Genomic DNA, 21,189 nt, shown 5'->3' on the forward strand with positions numbered 1-21,189 from the left:
CAGGAAGCAACTCAGTTAAACACAGAAAAAGGGGAAAGGAGCAACAGCACCACAAAGAGCTGTTCATTGGGGAACCACAGCACTGCCATGCAGGGATGATATTCTTCACTCGTAGGTACCAGTGGGACAGAGCACAGCAGCATCCCATACCTCAAACTCTTCCCAGAAGCCCTGCTTGGCCTTCTCGCTGTGATCTGCCATTTTGTTCAGCTCCTTCACCCTGTTCTCGATGTTGGCCGCGTTGATGCGCGTGGCATTGAATGGCTGAAAGACAGATGGAGATGGAAAAGAAATCAATGTAAAGAACAGGAAGACAGATCTTGTCCCTTGAAAAATCAGTTCCTGAATCCCAGGGGGTTCAGGCAGGAGCTGAGTCCATCCCTGAGATCTTTATGGCAGTGGAGAGCCCGGACAAGAGGGAGAAGTGGCCAGCAGAAGGTGCTGGGACAGACACGTGCACTCACCCAGGAGCTTGCACCAGCTCCAAACCAACACCTACGTGCTACAGCAGCTGTTACCTGCTTGAGATGAACCACGGCTCCAGATTTCTCCACCATGGGGTTCTTCTTATAGTGCTCCACCAGGTCCGTGAGCGTGTCAAACCTCTCTCCTCCTCCCACGTCGTACTTCCCATCTGGCTGCAGGAGGGCGACAGAAGCACGGTGAGACTCGAAAGCGCCAGGTCACCCACCCGGGGAGGACAGCACATGGCCCACCTGGTAGTGGATCATCACGTGGGTGACGTGGGGTTTCCTGTCCCCCGTCTCCATCTTGTCCTCGTTTGTCAGCACCGACAGCACGAAGTCTCCCGGTTTGCTCTGGCTCTCCCGCACCAGAAAGCTGCCTGGCTTCCCCTTCTCCGTCAGAAGTTTCTCTGCCTCCTTGCCAGTCAGGTGCCCGTGGTACCACCTGGAGAGCAGCGTTAGAGAGAAAAGTCAGCTCAGGAAGGTGCAGAGCCTTGCCTCTAGGCGAGAGCTGCACCAGCTGCTTGGGAAGATGCTGGTGGGACACCGCCTCTGTGCTCCTGGTCTGGCTGCTCCCCCCCTGGCATCACCAGACGGAGTGATTTTAGAAGTGACGTCCCTCTAACGCTTCACAATGTCACATTGGTATCTTGGCCTGAGGCTGGAAGAGGCAGGATTTTGCTCAGCCCTCCAGCCAAACATGAGATGGCATCAGGAGGTCGAACCACCACGGACGGTGAGCATTAGGGATCCGTCCTCACCTAGGTCACCTAAGGATTCGTGGTGGATCAGTAAGAAACATGATTCTGGCAGTTCTTACTGGAAGGTAGCTATGTTTTTCTTTATTTTTTTTTAATATTGAAGACAAATAGAATGCTTGGAGCCAGTAGGCTGTACCAAACAGACAGCACAGCCAATGCTGACCAGGAGCAAGAGGCTTTGATGCAGTTTGGGAACAATTTTTGCACAGGTTCTCCTTGCTGTGGTCAGTGCCATCACCTCCCAGGATGAAGTTGACAGAGCAGCAGTCAGTGATGCTGAGCCTTTCAAATCCCCCTCCCAGCCATGCCAAGCCTGGCTGGAAGACCTTTAAAGAGCAAAACCCTTTCCTGCAGGCCTGAGGTCTGCACAAGAGCAGGATGGAGCAGCGCTGAGGTGGCTCAGTACTGCTTATGGCACTGCTGCTGTTCAGGGCCACGTCTCGGAAATGCTACGATCCTGACGCATCCCGCTATATTCTGACACCACTGTCATTTCTTATATTTAGAGGACTTGGAGCCTTTTCCCTCTCCTCTCCCCGGTGCTGTTGGATGTGTGGTCTGGAGCACAGACCTTTCTGGAGCTCCTTTGCCAAGCCAGCCTCTTCTTGGCGGCAGAGCAGGGGGAAACCCAGCCGAAGGGGCTTTCCACTTCTCCGCAGCTTCTTCTAACGTGAGTGGCTGCCCGGCTGCTGCCCACTGGGATTTGGGACTAACAGCAAAACCCCATGAGCTGGAGGGGATTCCCAGTGCCCCGGATCTCATCAGAGAGCATAACTCACCTCTCCGAGGTGGGGTCCTGGCAGTTGAGGGGGTATTTCAGCTCGATGACGTTGCTGTTCTTCTCCCGCAGCAGCCCCTGCTGCTCGGTGTAGTACTGCACCAGCTCCGCAAGGGTGGCAAACTTCTCCCCTCCGTACAGGTCATAGTAATCCCCCGTGTTCTGGATCTTAATGTGCGTCACCTCGTCGTTCCTCCTGTGGACGGGAGGCAAACAAGGCTGTAAGGGGAGCAGAATGGAAACCAGGAGGAATGCCTGGCTTACACCTGCACCATGAGCTCCCTGCTCACGTGGGTGCTGCTGAGCACCTCGGCCCTGTTTTCAGCCAAGGTTTTTTAGCCAAGGATGGCCTCAGCACCTCCAAAACTCCCAGCCTGATCTGCTTCCCAGCCAGCCTGTAGAGAAGAGGTGAAAAATTCATGCCCTGCCTTCCCCTCTGCTTCCTGCACCACTTATCCTCTCGGCCAGATGAGGCTGCCACCTTGCTCTGTTTGCAACAAACCATATTCTACATAAGGGAGCGCTTGCTGTCATCTAAATAGCTCTAAAAAAACAAGAGGCAGAAAAAAAAAAATCACCCATACTTGGCCTGGTATTCAGAAACCCTACAAACTACAGAAAGGGTTAATGTTTCCTCTCTCCAGTGATGCCCCTCAGGGAATATGGGGAGGTCTGGGGGGTGCCTTTATCAGCCTCCCCCCCCCTCCGAAGGCCACCCCAACCTTCCTGAGAAGCAGGGTAATTGCATTTTAAATGCAATCAGCAGCAGTCCCCCCCCAGCCCAGCAGCTAGGGCTGGAAGCCCGTGGCTTGATGGACGAGCCGGGTCAGGGAGATTTGTAAATCTGGGCAAATTTCTCATTTTCTTTACCGTGCCGAGCTGCTCCCAGCCTCTTTCAATTTGTTGCCAAAGCAACCACGACGGCGAGATGCAGGAGACCCGAGGTGGTGCGAGCAGCCTATCAGGTCGGCCAGAAAAGCCGTTTCATGAAGTGTGAAATTAGAAATGCTACGGCGGTCTGTGCACAAGGTTAAATGGGAGAACGAGCTCTCCCAGCTGCGGTACCGCTCCCCATTTCTGCAGCAGAGGGCACGGCCCCACGCAGGGCAGGCAGCGCAGCAGCAGCCCAGGTTTCTGGATGCCAACCCCAGCTCCACAAAACCACCTCCTGCTCCGTTTCCTCGGTCTGCAGGTGCCAAAAGGCCAGGCAGCAGAGGACAGGAGGCTCACAGAGCTGTGGGGCTGCAGGATAGTGAGCGAAGGGCACGCCTGTGACGGTACAGCAGCCCTGACAGTGACAGGAGGGTCATCGAATCCTTAGGATGTGCTCATGTCGCCCAGAGCTGTGGCTGCCTTTAGGTACCTCCTGCCAGGGATTCTGCAACTTCCACCTGCCTCAAAGGTTTTAATAGCCACCAATTTTGCCTTTTGAGGGGCTTATTTGTTTTGGGGCCACGCAGATGAAACCCTGACTGCCCACTGAGATGTCCTAGAGCATGAGAAACGAGAGGAGGCCAAGGTGGAGCTGGGCAATGGGGTCTCTGTGTGCTGAGCCTCCCAGAGCCCACAGAAGCACTGGCAGCTCCATGTACCATCCCCTGGGACTGCCTTTTGCAGAGACACGGCCTGAGGCCAGCAGCACTCGTAGCCACATTCAAGGCACAGTGTCACGAGGTCCTTCCCAAAACGCTGCCCTGACAGATGGCCCCAACCCCATGCGCTCTATCCCAGCTGCTAGCAAGGACCTCGTCAGTGTGTAACCCCTAACTGCGCTTAGTGCTCACGCAGCTCTTCTTGGATGCTTCGTTTGGCTCGGGTTGGGCATCGAGGTGACTTCCAATTAGCACCACCCCAGGGGAGATGACCAGCTGAGCGTGAACACAGACTGCATCCACAGCGCTACCATCACCCCGCAGCAGGGCAAAACCAGCAAGGGGCTGACAAACTGGGCCTGAGCTGTGAAAAATTGGCATCTGGGTCTCAACCAGGCACTCTGCCCCTGGTGGCAAGGCTTTGGAGACTGGCCCGAGCCATGTACAAGACGGGAAGCACTGCATGAGACACGGTTATCTCGTCCTGGCCCATCTGCTGAGCTCGGCCTAGCACCTCGCTTCAACCACCGCATCGTCGCAGCCTCCAGAGCTTGGCAGCGTTTGCATCTAGGGCACGAGCAGAGCTCACCAGATGGAAACAAGAACTGGCAGGGAAATTGAGAAGCCGCAGGAGGAGCTGGCACATGGCTTCGGCCAGCAGCCGGGCCTGGATGAAGCTGTGCTCGTGCCTCTTGGCCTGAGGCTCCCCAGTTCCCCGCGTCCCAGCCCCATCGCAGACCGACAAAGGCTCGGTTCACAGAGCCACCCCCACGGCCTTCGAGCACTTGGGGGATGAAAAGCAGGGGAATAATCAGGGTCATTCATCCCACCAGCCCCCAAGGTCAGGCTAAGCACAAAGGGCATTCATCGGCTCCCCTCTCCCTCCTTTTCTTCTCGCAGACCTCGCATCACCTCTGCAGCCCCAAACGGGGCAGCACTGGGCTCCGCACCAGCAGCATCCACGATGCTGTGCCCTCAGCGTGCTGAATGGTGAAAGAAAGCACAAAAAGACACCCGAGCACCCAGCTGCCTTGTGCCGGAGGGCTCGGCTGCTCCGAACAGCTTTGTACAAGGATGTTGTGCTGTTTGGTCACAGCCACCAACATCTTGGGCGGCTTCAGAGGCAAGCAAAAGCTGCCTCTGTCCCCAGTGAAGCTTCTGTGTGCTATCAGAGTGGATTGCCATCCTCTCCAGGCTTTCAGCAGAGAGTTGTGTTAGTCCTAGAGAAGCAGGGAATCGAGCAGTTGCATCTTCACCTTCGCTATGCAACAGGCAATTTGCAACCCAGAGAGAAAAAGAGAGGAGCTCGTGCACAATCTCCCAGCAAGTTGTAGAAAAACTAGAAGCTGAGACTCCCCTGCCAGTCCCACGCTGCCCACAAGATAACCATCCTCGCTTCAGCACCTTACTTCAGCCTTGCTTCACCCCTCTGGCACGTCCTCAGCAAAGGAAACATGTTCCTGCTCCATCCCAACTCTGCTCTGTGCCATCTTCAATGCAGGAACTCAAGTGCCTGTTAGTATTCAGGAGCGAGTTGGCACCACATGCGGGATAATTTGGAAAAAAATAATTCACTGCCACTCAACGCTATGAGCTCTAAAATGAAAACTGTTTCCCAAACCCATCCAATGTGCAATTTAAATACAAAATGAGAACATTTGTTGAATTGCTGCCTTTAGTTTACAATAAGCAGCAGAGTGGTTATTCCTGTCACAGTGCAAATAAGACCCGTTTTTCACGAACAGCACAACTCCTCCCTAGATATCCAGGAGTTTCCTGATCCAAAATATTCCAACTTGAGAATTTGAGTCTAACGTTTTCAGTCCACACTGCACTGACCACCAGTGCAGATGCAGTCTGCTCTTCTTTATAATGAAGTACAGTCAAGGACTTGGAAAAAAACAAAAAAAAAACAAACAAAAAACCAACCCTACCAAATAGACCTTTTTTTTTTTTTTAATCACTGAAGGCAGAACCACCTCAAACATCAGAAATACATTTCTCTGCATCCCAAGGAGTCTTCTTCAGTCATGTGCTTTTCCTGCCTGCGTCAGACAGAAGACCTAGAGCTTCACAGCACACATGTATGACCCCTCTGATAAGATGCAAAAAGCAGCCCAGAAAAAAAAAACAAACTGAACAATCTGCTTCCAGATAAATCCCAGCCACTCCAAGACAGAAGGAAAGGCTCGATGTTGCTGTCAGAGGAGAAGATACTTTCTTAAGAGAAGAGAGGCCTTGTGATGAAAGCACTAGGCTAAGACACGATGATCTGGTACTGTCGAGTACCTCCTGAGCAAGGACTTTCAAAGTAAGCCAGGATCCGTCATCTCTTTCCCAGCTGTACCACAAAGACCAGCGCTTCCTTTCGCTGGTTGGCCTAACTTGGAAAAAGCAGAATCAGTCCTCTCTCTCCCTAAATATTTGCACAGCCTCACAGGGCCTAAATCGGGTTGGTAGGTGCTGTTAGGACAAGACACAAAGACAAGTGTTTTAGAAGAGAGCCTCTTGCAAGCCTCCTTCTGTTTTTCTCCAGACTCAGCCTTCTTCCTCTGCTGCATCTGGATTGCCTGCAGGCAGCGACTCAACCAACGCAACCTGCCTGTGGTATTGATTTAGTCCTTTTTGTGGAGCACATACTCAATAGGACAAAAAAATCTTCCTTCATTGCATGTCTTAACCTGTACCCACAGTGCGTTTGTTCATGTCTTTTAGGAAAAAAAGGAAAAAAAAAAAAAGAACAAAACCCAGTCCGTTTAAATGTCAGAATGCTCGGTGGAAGTGTTAATAGGGAAGCTGCTCTGGGAGAGCACAGCTCTAACACGATTTCGTTACCAGAAGCACACTTTGCACTGCATCCCATGAGCAAGGATGGGAACTGTTCCCATAAAACCCGACCCAGTGACCAAGTGAGCAGCGTCTCCTCAAGATGGTTCCTAAATGTCCTGGCATCCTCATCTCTGTTGTGCCCACAGGCCAAGCACCACTCGGGCAAACTTTCAGGATGCCTTCTCCTTTTGTTCAAGCTCCTTACCCAGCCCTGGCCAGGTCTGTAAGAAGCTGCAGAAGCAGTGGAAATATCTGGGCTTTTGCAAACACACCTTGGCACATCCAGGCGTGCACTGCAGTGCTGGAGATATGGAGCATTTCTCCTCCAAAATCAGGAAAAATCACAAAAATCTGGATACTTATTCAGAGGCCCAGCCCCATGCAGGCTCAGGAGCTGAGGCTTCCCTGGCATCACTGCCCACATCCTCACTCAGCACAGGTTTTGTGAGCCCCCAAGGGACAGCACGAAGCGTTGGGGTGCTGGCAACCTCTGCAGGAGCCAACCCCTGCCACGAGGAGCATCCCCCCCAGCCAGCGACGTGGTGATACAGAGCTGTCTGATTTTCTGGGCTTAGGCAGCACTGAAATACCTCCAGAAAGCAGAGCTGCAGCGGCTGCACGGAACAAAACGAGACAGCTTGCATGTAGGCACAGCGCTTATTACCGCTGCCGTACTCAGGATGACTTCTCCATCATCTCCACCTCCAGCCCAAGCTGCCAGAGCACTTCCCCCCCCCTACTGATGCACTCCACATGTTTGCAAGGAAAAAAAAACAAAAAAAAAAAAACAAAGCCTTAAGAGCACCAGCTGCTGTAATGGAAAAGGCTGAAAGGGTACAAAGGGCTAAAGAAAGGAAGGAGAATTAGACACGGAACTTCACGGAAACCTCCTCGTAACTTCTGCAGTGCTATTCCCTAGCTCCTCTTCTGGATACGCACCAGCACACGGGTCAGCTGGTGGGTGGTCTGCTCAGCCAACGCTCCAGCGCCTGCTTTCTTTGCAGCCCACGGCCTCTCTCATTAAGCTGCCTTTCCCCTCGCTGGCTCTCAGAAACCCTTGGAGGAGCTGGAAGGAGGGCGAGAGAAGAGGAAGAGGTTTTGCTTGCTCCCCTAAGAGCACTCTCACCCACTAACACGTCTATTTTAGGTGTTGTTTCAAAAATATCTGTATTGTTCCTTTGTAAGCCTTTCATTTTTTTTTTGGAAAGAATATATATGCATTGCCCTGTCCAATATATGCAATTCTAGGTGAGAATAACACCACACTGTCCCACCTGTATGTGTATAATGTAACAGAGAAAGGCTCTCCAGCTTTCTGAGCCCTTAAATCTGCTTACTGTGTACTCTATCAGATGCTTTTGGGAATTAGAGCTGCAACACCTCTGCAGGCGTCTTGGGGCCATCGATTTCAGTGAGACAAGAGCACGTTGCTCAGATGAAGTACAAGCAAAATCACTCCCTAACCAGGACGACGGGACAACCCCTGCCTCAAGCGTCAGGCCAGAGTGATGGCACGAGCCGGGGAGGGGTTTACTCGTAGGTAAAAGCAGTCGCTGAACATAAATTCTTTCCTCGTCTTCAATTCACGATGCCTCTAAGCTTTGTGTCACGTTTCACGTGCCTTCCTGGAAACACCGTACGTGTCACGGCTTTGGGTTACTGAGAACTGTGAGAACTGGTCAGACTTTCCACCAGGGTACAGCACGAGTGGGCTGGGGCGCAGTGGTTCGGTGGCACGGCGCTAGGGCACGCCGTGCTGCTCTGCCCCGTGCTCTTCACGATTGAAGGGCAGTAGCTTTGCAGTTTTTACGACCGAAATGATGCTGTCGTTAAATATTTTCTGCCACACAAGGATCACCCAGTGGTAGGAAGTGGCCCAGCCCCCCCGATAACCTGCTGCAGTGAGGGGTAAAGAGATAAAAGCACCAATAACGCTGCTCTGGGGCTCCCCGGGGGAGGCAGCGGGCTGGGACAGGGGGAAGGTGACAAACCACAGCAGCAGCAACGTGCATGGTCTTCTCCTGAGTCACGGGACGGGGCTGAGGGACAGAAACTCTGCCAAGCCGTGGCGTGACTCCCAGGCAGAAGGCACCAGCACAGCAACGCAGGCGTGGGCACGACTCGCCCGGCAGAGCGATTGACTCTGCTAATTCGGGGTAATTAGGCTGCTGGCTGGGTATCTGCCCACGTCACGACACCGCTGCACAGGCAAAACCTGCGTCTGCTTGCACGTCGCCCGGCTGAGCGGGCGCTGTCAGGACTCACTGCATGGCCAGGCATCGCCCTGACTCAGAACACGACACCAGAAGAGCTCACGTGAAGCCAGCCCCCTGCTTCACCCGTATTCCCTCGCTGCCGCTGCTGGCTCGAGGCAGCTCTCCGTGACCGAGTTTATTTCCCATACTAATTACGCAGTTTCCTGTCTCTCTCATTAGCTCGCCGCCGCCTCTGATTGCAAGCTCAGGGGCGAGCCAGCGGGGTCGGATCCCACCCCTGGCAGCACCCCATAATAGCTGGGCTGGGTCCTGCCCGCTGGGATGCTCCATGCCCTGATGGCTGGAGAGGAGAGAAGTGGCTGGGTGCATTCCCCTGGCTAAAAAAAAAAGGCAGCACAGAAAAAATAAGGCAGCTGCAAACTCACAGCAAGCTAAGAAATAACTGCACCTAGCAGACGGGGCAGGTTCTAGTCCAGAGATGACTGCAAGGGGGGAAATAAACTTGAAGAGGGGGAAATAACTTGAAGGGGGGAGAAAGGAAAGCAAGAGATGCTCCGTCCTTTTTGTCATTTGCACAGTCTCTGCACACAGCGTGGCGGGAGGATGCATAAACTCACTGGGGTTTGCTAAACAAAACGAGGGTTGTTTAAATTAAACAGAAGCCACCAAAAAAAAAAAAAAAAAAAAAAAAAAAAGAGAGGTCCGGCTACAAGTGCCTGGAGGAACCTCTGCAGAGCTCTTTCCCTGTGAGGCCCCAGCTGGATGGAAAGAGCTCGGCCACAACCTCCTCCTCTTGTCTTGGGGACGTGCTGGGTCAGCGCTGCTCCTGTCCCCCCTGCCAGCTCTACCTGCTCATCGCCTGCGCCAAGGCCATCAGCAGAGCTGCAGCTCTCCCTTTCCAAGAGCTTTGCTCCTACGGGACACCAGAGCAAGGTGCACAGCCCTGGGAACACTGCACCATGCGGTCCCGCTCCCTTATGGGGTCTGCACGGGATCCCCTGATGATTCATTCCTGCTGGGACCGAAGATGCTCTTCCCAGAAATTTAAGCACGTTGCCTCCCCTCCTCTGGCATCGAAGGCCCCAAAAGCACACGCAGCAATCTGCTACCAGCTGCTTACCTGACAGAGAGGGTGAAATCCCCGGGGTTGCTCTTGCTGGGCCGAGCCAGAAAGCTGCCATGGACACCCCTGGTCAGGAGCAGCTTCTCTGCCTCGATGCCGCTGATGTTGGGATGAAACCACCTGCAGAGGGACAACGGGACGTGAGCTACGTGAGTAGCAGCCCATGGGGCAGATGCCAACCTCCTGCCCATAGGGCTGGCACCGTCCCTCCACCCACCAGCTCCCTGTGGCAGCTGCCCCCCCAAAAAAACCCCAAATCATGTGTCACAGCGCAGGAAACCTCAGATATCCCCCAGGAGAGACCCCTTTGCTCTGCCCTCCTCTTCCTCGGAGCAGGAGCCCCGCAAGCTTTCTGTAGTGCCCCTCTATAGGAAGCCAACAGATGGTTTTTGACTTTTTTTTTGGGTCTGATCCCAGCTGGCTGGGCTCAAATCAATTTGCTGCCAGATGGGCTGACCCCAGGAAAAGTCCTGCATCTCCCCGAGGGCACTCGAGGCATTTCTTTAAGGGCTGCCGGGTGGGTTTTACAGCAGAGGACCTGCAAAAAGAAAAGCTCCACCATCAAGAGCACTGAGTTTTTCAGTCTCCTAAGCAAGAGCACAGCCTCAGCCCTTCAGTCTCCGTGCTAAAATCCCCTTACAAAGAGGGGATGCCCTGGCTGGGCAGAAGAAAGGGGTTCCACCGAGACCCCATCAAGACAGAAAGCCGTGCTCCGGACTGCAACACGAGGCAGGGACGAGCCCTGACACTACAAAAGGGATTTTAATTGCTGGAGCAAACCCAGCGACTCGGTTGCATCTCATCCAAGGCAGCTTCGCCTCTCCAGCTCATGACGAAGCAGCTGCTCCTCAACCCCTCAACAGCTGGAGTCGAAGCTGTGGCGACACAATCACCTTTCCCGTGAGCACAGAGGAAAAAAAATGACCCAAACCGTGCCGCCGCTGTGCCAAAAAAGCACAATTCTCTGCAAGGGACCAGCACAAAGCCCAGGGAAGGAGGCTTTTTGCACGGGGCTGGAAAGCATTAGTGCACGGACGTAATGGGATGGCCTAGGAAAGAGGCAGCTGACCCACAGGGAAAAGATGTTTCATTTATATTGCACGCTGCTTGAAGGCAGTCTTTGTGCTTTCAGTGTCATCAAACCAGCGACTGCCCTCGCTTGTGATGCTATCAGCCTCGATCAAGTTCTCTTGATGGAATCACAAGAGCTGGTGTTTCCCCACGGCTTTAAGGCGTGATAAATATGCAGAGCGGCTTAATGATTTCCCATGTGGCACCAGCTTCGTGGCTCGATTTTTCGGAAGCCACCGAGAATCCACTGCCTAAATGCCAGGCTCTTTTGAGTAATCTCACGACCCACACACGGGCTGATAGCTGCTCAGCTCGGAAATTCTCTCCTGCTTTCGCTCCGGCACCCGTTTCCACATGGCACCGCTGCGATGTTCCTCCTGAGCAAAGAGGAGGAGAGGAGCCCTGGCTGATACTGCCTTCTGGGCAGTGCCAGCTGCAAGAAAATTAAGCTGCAGTGGCTCTGAGCCCTCTTCGGAGAGCAGGATGAGAGCGCACGAGTTCCTGCACAGGCGGACGGGTCGGCGGCACCACCTCTCAGCCCAGCGGCTCGAAACCGCAGCGCTGAATTTTCCAAGCAAAGCGAAACGCGGCCCTCGAGAGAAGCATCTCTGGAAATTGTGAGTAAGCTAGCTTCTTGTACACAGCTGTCCCGGGGCTCGGAGCAGCTGACACGCTGTCCCCACAAAGGGGTTTGTGACTTGGTCTCGATTGCTGCGGGGAAATGCGCAGCCCAGCATCTTGCCGAGCGCCTGCCTGGGGAAATACACCCCAAGACTGGATCTACAAACATAAGCGCGCTCGTCAGAGTGTGTTTGTCTCTGAGGTACACAGAGAAAAGGTCGAGAAATGTCACGGCCTCCTCCACAATTTGGGATTTCCTCCCTCACACCACAACCCAAACAGTTTTGATGAAAGATCCTTGAGTTCTGGAGGAAGGCGGCGCCGTTTGGAAAGGGCCACGCAAGCAGATGGCAAGCAGGGCTCCCGGCGCTTCCGAGCCTCGTGTTCCCGACATCACCAGTGACACCCTTTTACAAACCCACCCTGCACAGGGCCGGCACTTAACTGCTCTGCAAAACTGCTGCTGGCACGGGAACGGAGCCTCTAATGGAGCTTAATGGAGCTCGGGGACACGGCGGAGTTGCCGAAAGCGACGCAGAACGGCAAAAATAACAGCGCAGCGCGGCAGGAAAAAGCCAAGACAACATCGTGGGTAAAGCTGTAGGAGGAGAGCCCTGGCAGGCACGTACTGGCAGCCACAAGTGTGCTCTAGGGCTGAAAATATCTGGGTTGGTGTGACAGCAGTGCCAGAGGGGTGCTCAGCGCTCAAGGGTTGCCACCATGGGAACCACGCACACCTACACATCGTCCCCATCCCCATATCGCTCACGGATCCCACCGAGGGGGCCAGGACCTCGTGGCTGCCTCCCAAAACAGAAGGATGGGTGTTTGGGGAGGGAGGAAGGTTACCCATCACCTTTGGGGGCAGATCTGGGGGCCTGTCGGCTTTGATGTGCTCTTGGTGCCACCGAACAGAAACCTCACTGCTGAACGCCTTTTCTCTCCATCACTCCCACTGCTTGGACAGGGACCAAAGCACACAAGCACACACAGGCCGCTTGTTATTTAGCTCGCAAGAAGCACAAACAATGGGCTGGGGAGAAAATCTCCGCAGCCCTCGCAAGCAGGAGAAGGCAGGGAGGCAGCTTCCAAATCCCGAAGCAAAACAGAGAGGAGGAGGAACAAAAAATGGGGAAAACAAACCTCTGTAAACATCAGTTTGTACCTCTCCCCTGGCTCTGCAGAAGAAAGAAAACCTGGGGAAAGGGATGGTTTCAAACTCAGGGTCGTCTCCATTTGGGAATCCCAGCTCTGAAATCCATCACTTTCTCCCCGGAGGCTTTTCTGCCCGGATTACATGGAAATTAGCAAAAAACCACGAGGTTTGTCCCAGCGCAAATCCTCGCCCCTGCTGCAGCTCCGAGCTGCAGACAACTCAAATCCACCTCTCCCCCTCCCAGGATCTTCTGGCACACCTATTCCCAGCTGTCAGCCCTGCTCCTGTAAACAGCGGATTAAAAACCGAGAGCAAGACCGGCTAAAACAGGATTTGAGGCTCTTTACGGCTGTTTTTCACAACATTTTTATACCAAAGTGCATTTGTTGGTAAGCAAAACCAAGCCCCAGTGCAGCAGGGGAGAAGCAAGCACCAACCCTGGTGGAGGGAGGGCACCAAAACCTGCACAGAGCAAGCACCGGGCTTCGAGTCCAACCTCCTGCACTTATATTTATGTGCCGAGCTGCAACATTTTGGGAAAAAATGGGAAAAGAAAAGCCAACAAAGAGGATCCAAAGCAGATCCCCGACCTAGGAGAGCAAAAAGGGTTATTATTAACATCAATGGCAGCTAATGACAGGCGTTAGCGTGCAGCCGGGCACGGGCAGCCCTTCGGCCGCGAGCTGTTTTGTGGAGCTGAGTCACGCCTGAAGAATTGCTTTAAATAATAAAAAAAAAAAGGGGATCTCACCACTTTTCGTGCCTCCTGCTACAAGTCAACATGCGCCCTGACTGCTGCAGGCAGCGCTGCCTTCTTGGAGAGGAACGAGTTTCCCTTCCACCCGCCAAGCCATCTAGAATAAAAGTTGAATTAAAAATATAGAGATATCGAGTGCCTGTCAGGAACCAAAGCTAGACAAAAAAATCTTTTGAAATAAAGATAGAAAGCAGGCTTGCACGCAGCGTTAGGTGCCCAGGACTGCCTGCTGGGACGTCGCCCAGGCTGCCCGGGGGCTGGGATTCAGATGGGAATTGCCAGCACGTGGTGGGAGCTCAGACATCAGCCTGGGCTGGCTTACACCAGGCCACACGGCACGTTCAGAAGCAGCAAGCACGCTCTGATAACCACCAGCATGCTAGTGAAGCCCATAAGAAAAGCCTGGCGTGAGCACAGGCACTGGGCACTAGCGGGACACATTTGGAGCATCCCTCCCCTACTGGGAGCCCCCACAGCACAGCTCCAGCTCCTAACGGCTGCCCAGCACCCCAAAACGCTCCCGTTTCAGACCTACACAAGCAAATGTAGGCTCAGGACAGCTTCTCCAGCTGGGGTTTACCCACTGGAATAAAAGGGCAAACCCTCAACGGGTGATTGCCCCCACCCAGGCATTACAGCAAGGGCTCGATGCGATGGCACTGAGGCGAGGGGCACAGCAGTCCCCGGGGTGGGAGCAGGGCTCCAGCAGAGGCTCTGGAGAAGGAAACCTTCCTGCACATTAAAAATTCCCCCCTAATTTCTCTTTCATTATTGACGAGGTCCACGCAGCGTTACTCATTTCCTCCCGACCACACGCATCACGCTTTTTTCTGCTGCAAGCGCAGCCCTGGCGCCCTTGGGACAGAGTGGAACAGAGAGTTCACAACGCTGTCAGACCCTCGGAAACGTATAAAATCAGGCATTTTGATAAGCCTTGCCGGGAACCCCTGTATTCTAAACACGGTTTTTTGTTAGGCTTGGAGAAGATCAAAGCAAATGTGGCTCAAGAGCCGCCGCCTACGCGCCGCGTGTGGTTAGCGCTGGGTGGCTGAACACCACGGGGACCTGGCTGGCCGAGGGGCTGGCAAAGGGGGATGAGGGGACCAAAACCCTCAGGTTGCCCCCCCCCCCAGGAGCTGCTGGTGGCCCTGTTTCCCCGGGAGAAGGCAGGGCAGGATGAGGACCCAGCAGCCAAGCAGATAAAGGAGCGGTGCTTCTTCCAGCAGAGAAACAGGGAGGTGGGCTGGGGAGAGCTGGTGTGACTGAGGGCACCGACTCTGCTTCCAATTTAGCAGCTAGGAAGGAAACTTCAGAGCTGCTTAAAGGATCCCTGAGCTGATTTTCTGTTTAAAGGGAGGAGAAAATGCCATCAGTTTGTGTTTGTGCGCAGCTGAGACGCTCCCTTCGGTGCCAAACACGAAGGGGATGCACAGTGTGAGCTCTCACCACGCAGTTTAAGCAGCAGTGGTGCTGAGACAGGCACAGAATTCACTCTCTGCAAGGTTTTTAATCCTTGGAACGGTCCTAAAAGGTGCAAACATCTGGGCTGAGTGAATGATGCTGTCCTGTGCCTGCAAGAGCCCTGTGGAGGGCGAGGAACACCCCTGGCTTGGAGAACCAAGCAATAAATCCTCTTTTTGAGGGGTATCTCCAGAAGTTTGCCCCAGACCCTGCTGCCTCCAGGAGCAGCGAGGCTCAGCACAGCACCGTTTGCTCTCTACGGCTTTGCAGCTCCCCAAAGAGCAGCAGAAATTCGCTTGGGTCTGAGGAGCTCATGGATTACCTGGGGGCATAGAAGATGCTCAGGGTCACCTCGCCCAGGCTTTTTCTTTAGATCCACCAGGGCTGAAAGTTTCCTCTGCCCAAAATACAGGCACCCCAATGCTTGCTTGGCAGACGGGGACTCATTCTGCAGCAGCTCCAGCACCAGGGGGTGATGCTGACACCGACTCCCCTGCGAGGAGCCGCTGAGCAAGATGCTAAAACACTGGCCATGGGCAAAAACCTACGGCAAGGTGACATAGCACATCCCAGACGGCTGGAAAAAAAAATCAAATAAATAAATCAAAATGACAGCCCTTGCTGAAGGGATGAAAATAAGCAGCTGCATGTTAGCTGGGGAGGGGCCGCACTCATCCTGCTCCATTACGGCTCAATTTAGCGAGGCGTGCAGAGCCAATGCTGCTGTTCTCCTGGTGCTTCCATACCGAATTATTAGCGTCCACATCTTCATTGAAAGCTGCTCTCCACGGGCACGCCTGCATCTCGCAAACCCTCCTCTGTTGTCTCTGGTCTGGCTCAATCCAAGCCCCAGCAGAAGCCTCGTTACGCCAAGCGGAGCCCCAGGGGGGGCGCGCTAAATAAACACACCCCGCACACATCCCCCTCGCTGCCACGTACAGGTAAATATTTTCCTTTTCCTAAAGCAATTAGCGTTGTGACGGCTCGTCACGCCGCCGCGCAACACCTGACATCCCCCAAGACTGCTGGAAACAGCTTTGAAACCACCCCCAAAAATTCTCCTTGCTTTTCCAAGTCAGCGCATCCGTTTCCGAAGCAGGTGCATGAGGGTCTCGCGATCTCTGGGGTGCTTGTGCCTTCCCCTTGTCTTTTTCCAGAGCATTTCCTAATGGATTCCTGTCTCAGGCGAGAATAATTTATCTGAGGGGGTGTAACACTTGATTTTCACGAATTTTTACTACAATTGAGATGCCTGACATCCCTTTAGCTCATTGGAGCCCAACTTGTGCGCAAACCAAGTTCTCAGCACCAGCTCACAGCAAACTGCACGTTTGCGCAGCAGCTCTGGCGTGCCTCCCCCCCCCCGTGTTTAAAGATTTAAGGCTGGTTTAAGCATCTTTTTCTTTTTTTTTTTTTTTTTCCATAAAACTTCAAGGCGTATGGTTAGTGAGAGTGTGTGCACGGAGGGACTTCCCCAGAGAACACAGCAGCAGAACAACGCAGACACCGTGTCGGAGAGGAGGGACCGGCAGCGGCGGGCACAGCCAGCTTGGCACCGTGGGTTGGGCTTATTAACATCCTGCTAATTAGCCCAACCACCTTCATTACATGGCTCGGGTCATAGGAGGTCTCGCCCTGCTCCAAAGCAGCAGGAGGGCCAGGGAAATGACCCAGAGCCCTGGTTCTGGGCACTGCAGCCCTGGGGAAGTCCCCGGTGCTGGTTTTAGCAGCCTCAAGGGACAAACAGCCAGGCTTTCCTTCCCCTCCCAGCACCTTTAGGTGGCTTTTCCAGCCAGTGGCCATGCCAGGACCCAACACCGAGGCACAAGCAGCTTCCCCACTGCACTCAGCAGCCCCTGGATGGGGCTGGACCCTCCTGAAACCCCCCCAAGCCCTGCTGCAGGACACCCCACGGGCAGGGGACATCCCCAGCCAGGACACCCCACTGATACCTGAGCTGCAGCAGCGTACCCAGAGCTCCTCCACGGCACGCTCAGAGGGTTTTTGACCCAAGCCCACGCGTTTTGCTTGGAAACTTTGGTTTGGAAACGGCACAGCCAGGAATGGTTTCACACGCAGCTCCTCAGAGCTTTGCCATGAACATCACACGCCGGGCACAGCGCCTTGAGGCAAAGCAACTGGGTTGAGCTGGAGAGCAGCAGCACCTCGCCACGGCACCAGCTTCATGAATTTGTCATTTAATCCACGCTCAGGCCCGGGGACCTGCAGGAGGGTCCCCGGGCACAGTCCCCAGCTGCCCCCTGGTTGTCCTGAGGCAGGAGAGCGCACGTGCAAAGCCCAAAGCCAGCAGCACCAGCAGGCACAAGCTGTCTCCTCCAGCCCTTGCAGAGGTGTAGCAGGATGCGGCTCCCTCCTGGCAGCGAGCTGCTGCAGATGAGTTGATTTACCAGCTCCGGAGACCCAGCTGGCATTAAGTTAATTACTCTAAATCCACATCTGTCCCATCTCCGTGACACACGCAGGAGGCTGCGCTCATCCTCTCCCTCTGATTCAGCCTCTTTATCTGCATTGTTCCAGTCCCTGCTTGCCATTGGCACCTCTTCCTCTTTTTAGGCCCTGTCCCATTCTTCCTCCTCCTGATCCATCTGCCCCACCTCCCAAAAGCAGCAAAATCCTGTCTGTAACGAGCAGCCCGTCAAAGGCACACATCAGTTCCTCTGCCTGGGATGGATGTGGATACAAACTCAGCCTCCAGAGGACCTGGCACATAAAATCAAATCATTTAGGTTGGAAAAGACCTCTGGGATCAGCCAGTCTGACCCTAAACACAGGGCCAAGGCCCTATAGTAGCATGGACCAGAGGCAGCATGGCCTGAAAATCACCCAGCGCTTCATGCTCCTATTAAATACCACCTCTAAGCCAGGCCATTAGGGCTGGAAGGAAAATACACCGTCCAAGGGACCTGCAAAGCCTCAAAACTCGCAGGCTGACGTAGGGACAACGTCCATGGCCTCCATCCCTGCCTGCCTGCTTGGGGAGAAGGAAAGTCTGCGAGCACCAGCTGGCTCCTCTAAAGGGCTGCGAGCTGCGATGGGAAGAGTCAAAAATGCAATCCCACAGCCACCTGTCAGCTCTCAGGGGGGGAAATCCAAGGCTATTACCCAGGTCATCAGCTCAGAAATAGCCATTTCCAGAAGAAAAGCCAGAAAAATGTTAAAAAAAAAAAAAAAAAAACAACAACCCTGCAGATGCAGGCACTCCCTTCTTGGTGAGCGCTTCTGCCCACTGCGCAGGGCGCATCATTTTTGTCCTGTACACTGAAGACTGAAGAAGCTGGGGTGATCTTTACAGACAAAAGGTCACGTTTTCATGCTTCTCACTAGATAGTCACCATGCCCGCCTTACCATGGGGACAGAAAACAAGGGGGAAAAAACACTCATCTTGGGATTTTTCGCTTTGACCCAGCCAGCACTCGCCAGGCGGAGCTGAGACAGCTCCACCAGCAGCCTCCTGCTGATGGCAACGCCTGTGGCACAGGGATGCTCCTCGTGCCAGCTAGCAGGGACCAACCACGGGCACCTGCACCAGAGCAGGGCCACGGAGGAGCAGCTAGGAGGATTTTGTGCCGTGGGGCACGCAAACCGCCCCGGTTCTGACATCGGTTCATCTGCATGCCTGGAGGAGAGGCTGATTTCGGAGGATCGCTGCCTCCAGCAGCCAAATCCAGGCTGGGCCATACCCAAAGGCCACCAGGCTGCCTCCGGCTACCCCAGCACACGCAGGCAAAGCCTTCAGACAGCCTGCTCCTATCTCCAAGGCTTCCTCGCAGCCCATCCCACAGCGCCGATACGGAAAACCTCGTCCACCACCACCTCTTGCACCCCGCAGATAAAGGCCTGACGGCGGCAAGGAGAGGAAACCACGGGCAAAATTAAGATCGGGGGGGGGGACAAAAATACATCTTTGAGGATGCCAGTTTGCTCTGCAGGGCTGGAGCGAACAGCAAGGCGGTGGAGCGTGCGAGCTGGCCTTCCACTGCTGCAAAAAGCCGAGCTGCGACGTGTTCTTTGCATGGCTGCATGAAGGATGTGAGAGAGACGGCACCTGCCTGCTGCCTTCCCCTTGTCCTGCTCCAGTGAGCGGCTTTTAGCAGCATCACTGCACCTGCCCTGGTCCCACTGGGTCCATCTCCTCCCAGGAGACACGGGCTGTGCGCCCTGGTGCACGTGGGCAAGAAACGAGAGGCATTACGGCCGTGTCTGCCACCACCCCAGTATCAAGATCTGCAAATATTGGGTCTAGCAGCTCAGGTCCCGAGCGCAGCAGCTCGCAAGGACTCGAGGATTCAGACGTTGCTCAGCCCTTGCTGAAGGCAGGTCCCCTCTGTAGCTGCAGGGAGAGATGCCTCGAGGAGAGAGCAAGCCCCTGTCCTTCCCCGGGGTGCCAGGTGAGAAGGGAAAGGGGAAAACCTGACCCCACGTTGCTGTAGGGCACCACATCGTACCCCCTGTGGCAACACAAAATTCATAACCTGGTTGGAGCAAAGCACCTGAGCATCTCGGAATGCAGCAGACGTGGCACATTAACAGCCACCTCCATGTCTATATCTGTTGGTGGTGTTTCCCCTCTCCTAATAAAAGGGAAATTGGAGATAAGCAAAGGGGCAACTCCAAAATGAGTTGGGCTGCTCAGAAAACCAGCCACACACACAAACACAGCCCCTCTTTGCTCCAAGGACGCGGGTCAGGCTTGCAGGACACACATGGTTCGGGTGGAAGGGCGTTACACAAACCTTAAATTAACTCAAATTATTTGACTTGTGTAATTGAGGCTTAGGGCAGAGGCTGCAGGGCAAGCCTCCTGCCCACATCTCCTCAGAGTGTGCTCTGTGATAAAGCATAAATCTTACAATTTGTCCCCTTGCCACCTCCTCCTTCGCATTGCTTGTACCAGAAAGGATTTGGCTCTCAGCTTAACAGCTGGTGAAGCACAGGTCTGAAACAGCCAGGGAGATAAAACTCCACATCTCTAGGCCACCTGCAGCAAAGAACTGACCCCAGCCCGCACCAAGCACCACGGATGCTGGCACCCATCCACCTGGCAGCTCTGCAGGGGGACACTGGGGTCCCGTTGGTGCTCCAGCTGGCACAAATCACCGCCGATCAAGCTGTAGGATGAGGGCCGAGTGCCCCAAGGGCACTAAGTCTCTCGTTGAGGCACTTTGGGTTTGTTTTTAAAGAAAGCAGCAGAAAACCATACAGGATACGCACGGTGCTAATTTCCCTCTTTGGCATCCAAATATTTGCTCACCTCAGAAATCAGCAGGCTCCTTCCTCAAAAATGTGCCCTGCTGCCAAGGCAGGGCCTTCTCCTGCCCTCTGCCCAGCTCTGCAACCCAGCCAAGCTCCGTGCACGGCCGTGGGTGTGCTGCCTCCATCCCTCCTGCCTCTGCTCGCAGGGGGACGGATCCTTTGGTCCTTCCCTGCCTGAACAGAAAAGGCAATCCCAAACGTTTGGAGGCTTTCTGTGGCAGGGAAAGGCTGCCGGTTTGAAATCCACCGTGCATTTTATTCCTGCTGATGTCTAAACCCTGGCTTTGCCAGCTGGAGCGCTCGGGCCAGGTACCGCAAAGCTTTCCACGCCCCGGGCTCGGCACACGCCGCGCGGATGGAGAGGAGAGGGATGGCGACACGAGACCGAAACCGCTTGGGGGGGGAAAAAGGTACAAGCTGTGCCTCTTCTCCATTTCCACAGGATGGGAGAGGCAGATCCAGCTCTGTCTGGCCGCCCTGCACCTCCACACCCAGCCGTACCCACCTGCACCCGCAGCAAGCCGAGAGCTGGGGCTCCTCCAAGGCGCCCGGAGGATTTACACCCAGGCTCCCTTAATTAAACAAGGTGTAGCTGTGTCCCTCCAGCTGCTCTGGATGGATGCACCAGCCCCCTGAGGTGTGGGAGGTGATTTTTTTTTTCATCTGCAGCTTCCACGTTTCCTGAATTAGCTCCCCAAATTGAAATTAAATTGAAGCTCAAGCTGCGTTGGCATCGGGCTCTGTGTTAGGACCACTGTAAAAACGTGCTGTGCTTTACCCTCAGCCAGGCATTACCTCCTGGTCCAAAAAAGGTTTGATAGGAGGAGAAATATTGCTTGAGCTTCCCCCGTTCATGGAAGTTTCCTGGCCTGCCCATTGCAGATGTTTTCGTTCTCACAAAGCGAGCTAAAATTAAATTGCAGGCCCACCTGCCAGACTGTTGGGGCATTAAAAATACACAGCTCTATCTCACCAGCCAGCAACGAAACCAGCCCAGCTGCTGTCTGAGTGACAGCCTTCCTCCCGGAGCAGGAAAGAGTTTGTTTAGCTCTTCGCTGTGACCCAGCGGAGCAGAACACACCCAG

General features: G+C 54.3%; 1 protein-coding gene and 1 long non-coding RNA gene across 5 annotated transcripts in view; both read right to left on the reverse strand.

Moving 5' to 3' along the window:
- LOC311422197 (tyrosine-protein phosphatase non-receptor type 11-like) overlaps positions 1–21,189 on the reverse strand; it is a 37,722-nt gene that overhangs the window by 6,873 nt on the left and 9,660 nt on the right. For all 4 annotated transcript variants that reach the window (XM_084494997.1, XM_084494996.1, XM_084494999.1 and 1 more), the window contains exons 2-6: positions 9,761–9,883; positions 2,005–2,199; positions 717–909; positions 519–638; positions 151–264 (exon numbers count right to left, since the gene is read on the reverse strand). In XM_084494997.1, coding sequence (XP_084351123.1) covers positions 151–264; positions 519–638; positions 717–909; positions 2,005–2,199; positions 9,761–9,883 — 745 coding nt within the window. The remainder of the gene's footprint in view (positions 1–150; positions 265–518; positions 639–716; positions 910–2,004; positions 2,200–9,760; positions 9,884–21,189) is intronic.
- On the reverse strand, positions 14,558–21,068 carry LOC311422203. The gene is made up of 2 exons (XR_014685220.1): positions 20,610–21,068; positions 14,558–15,406 (listed from the first exon to the last, which is right to left on the reverse strand). It is a non-coding gene; the product is annotated as an uncharacterized lncRNA (long non-coding RNA).

The sequence above is a fragment of the Aythya ferina genome (genome assembly GCF_964211825.1).
Source record: "Aythya ferina genome assembly, chromosome: 21".
Lineage (NCBI taxonomy): Eukaryota > Metazoa > Chordata > Aves > Anseriformes > Anatidae > Aythya > Aythya ferina.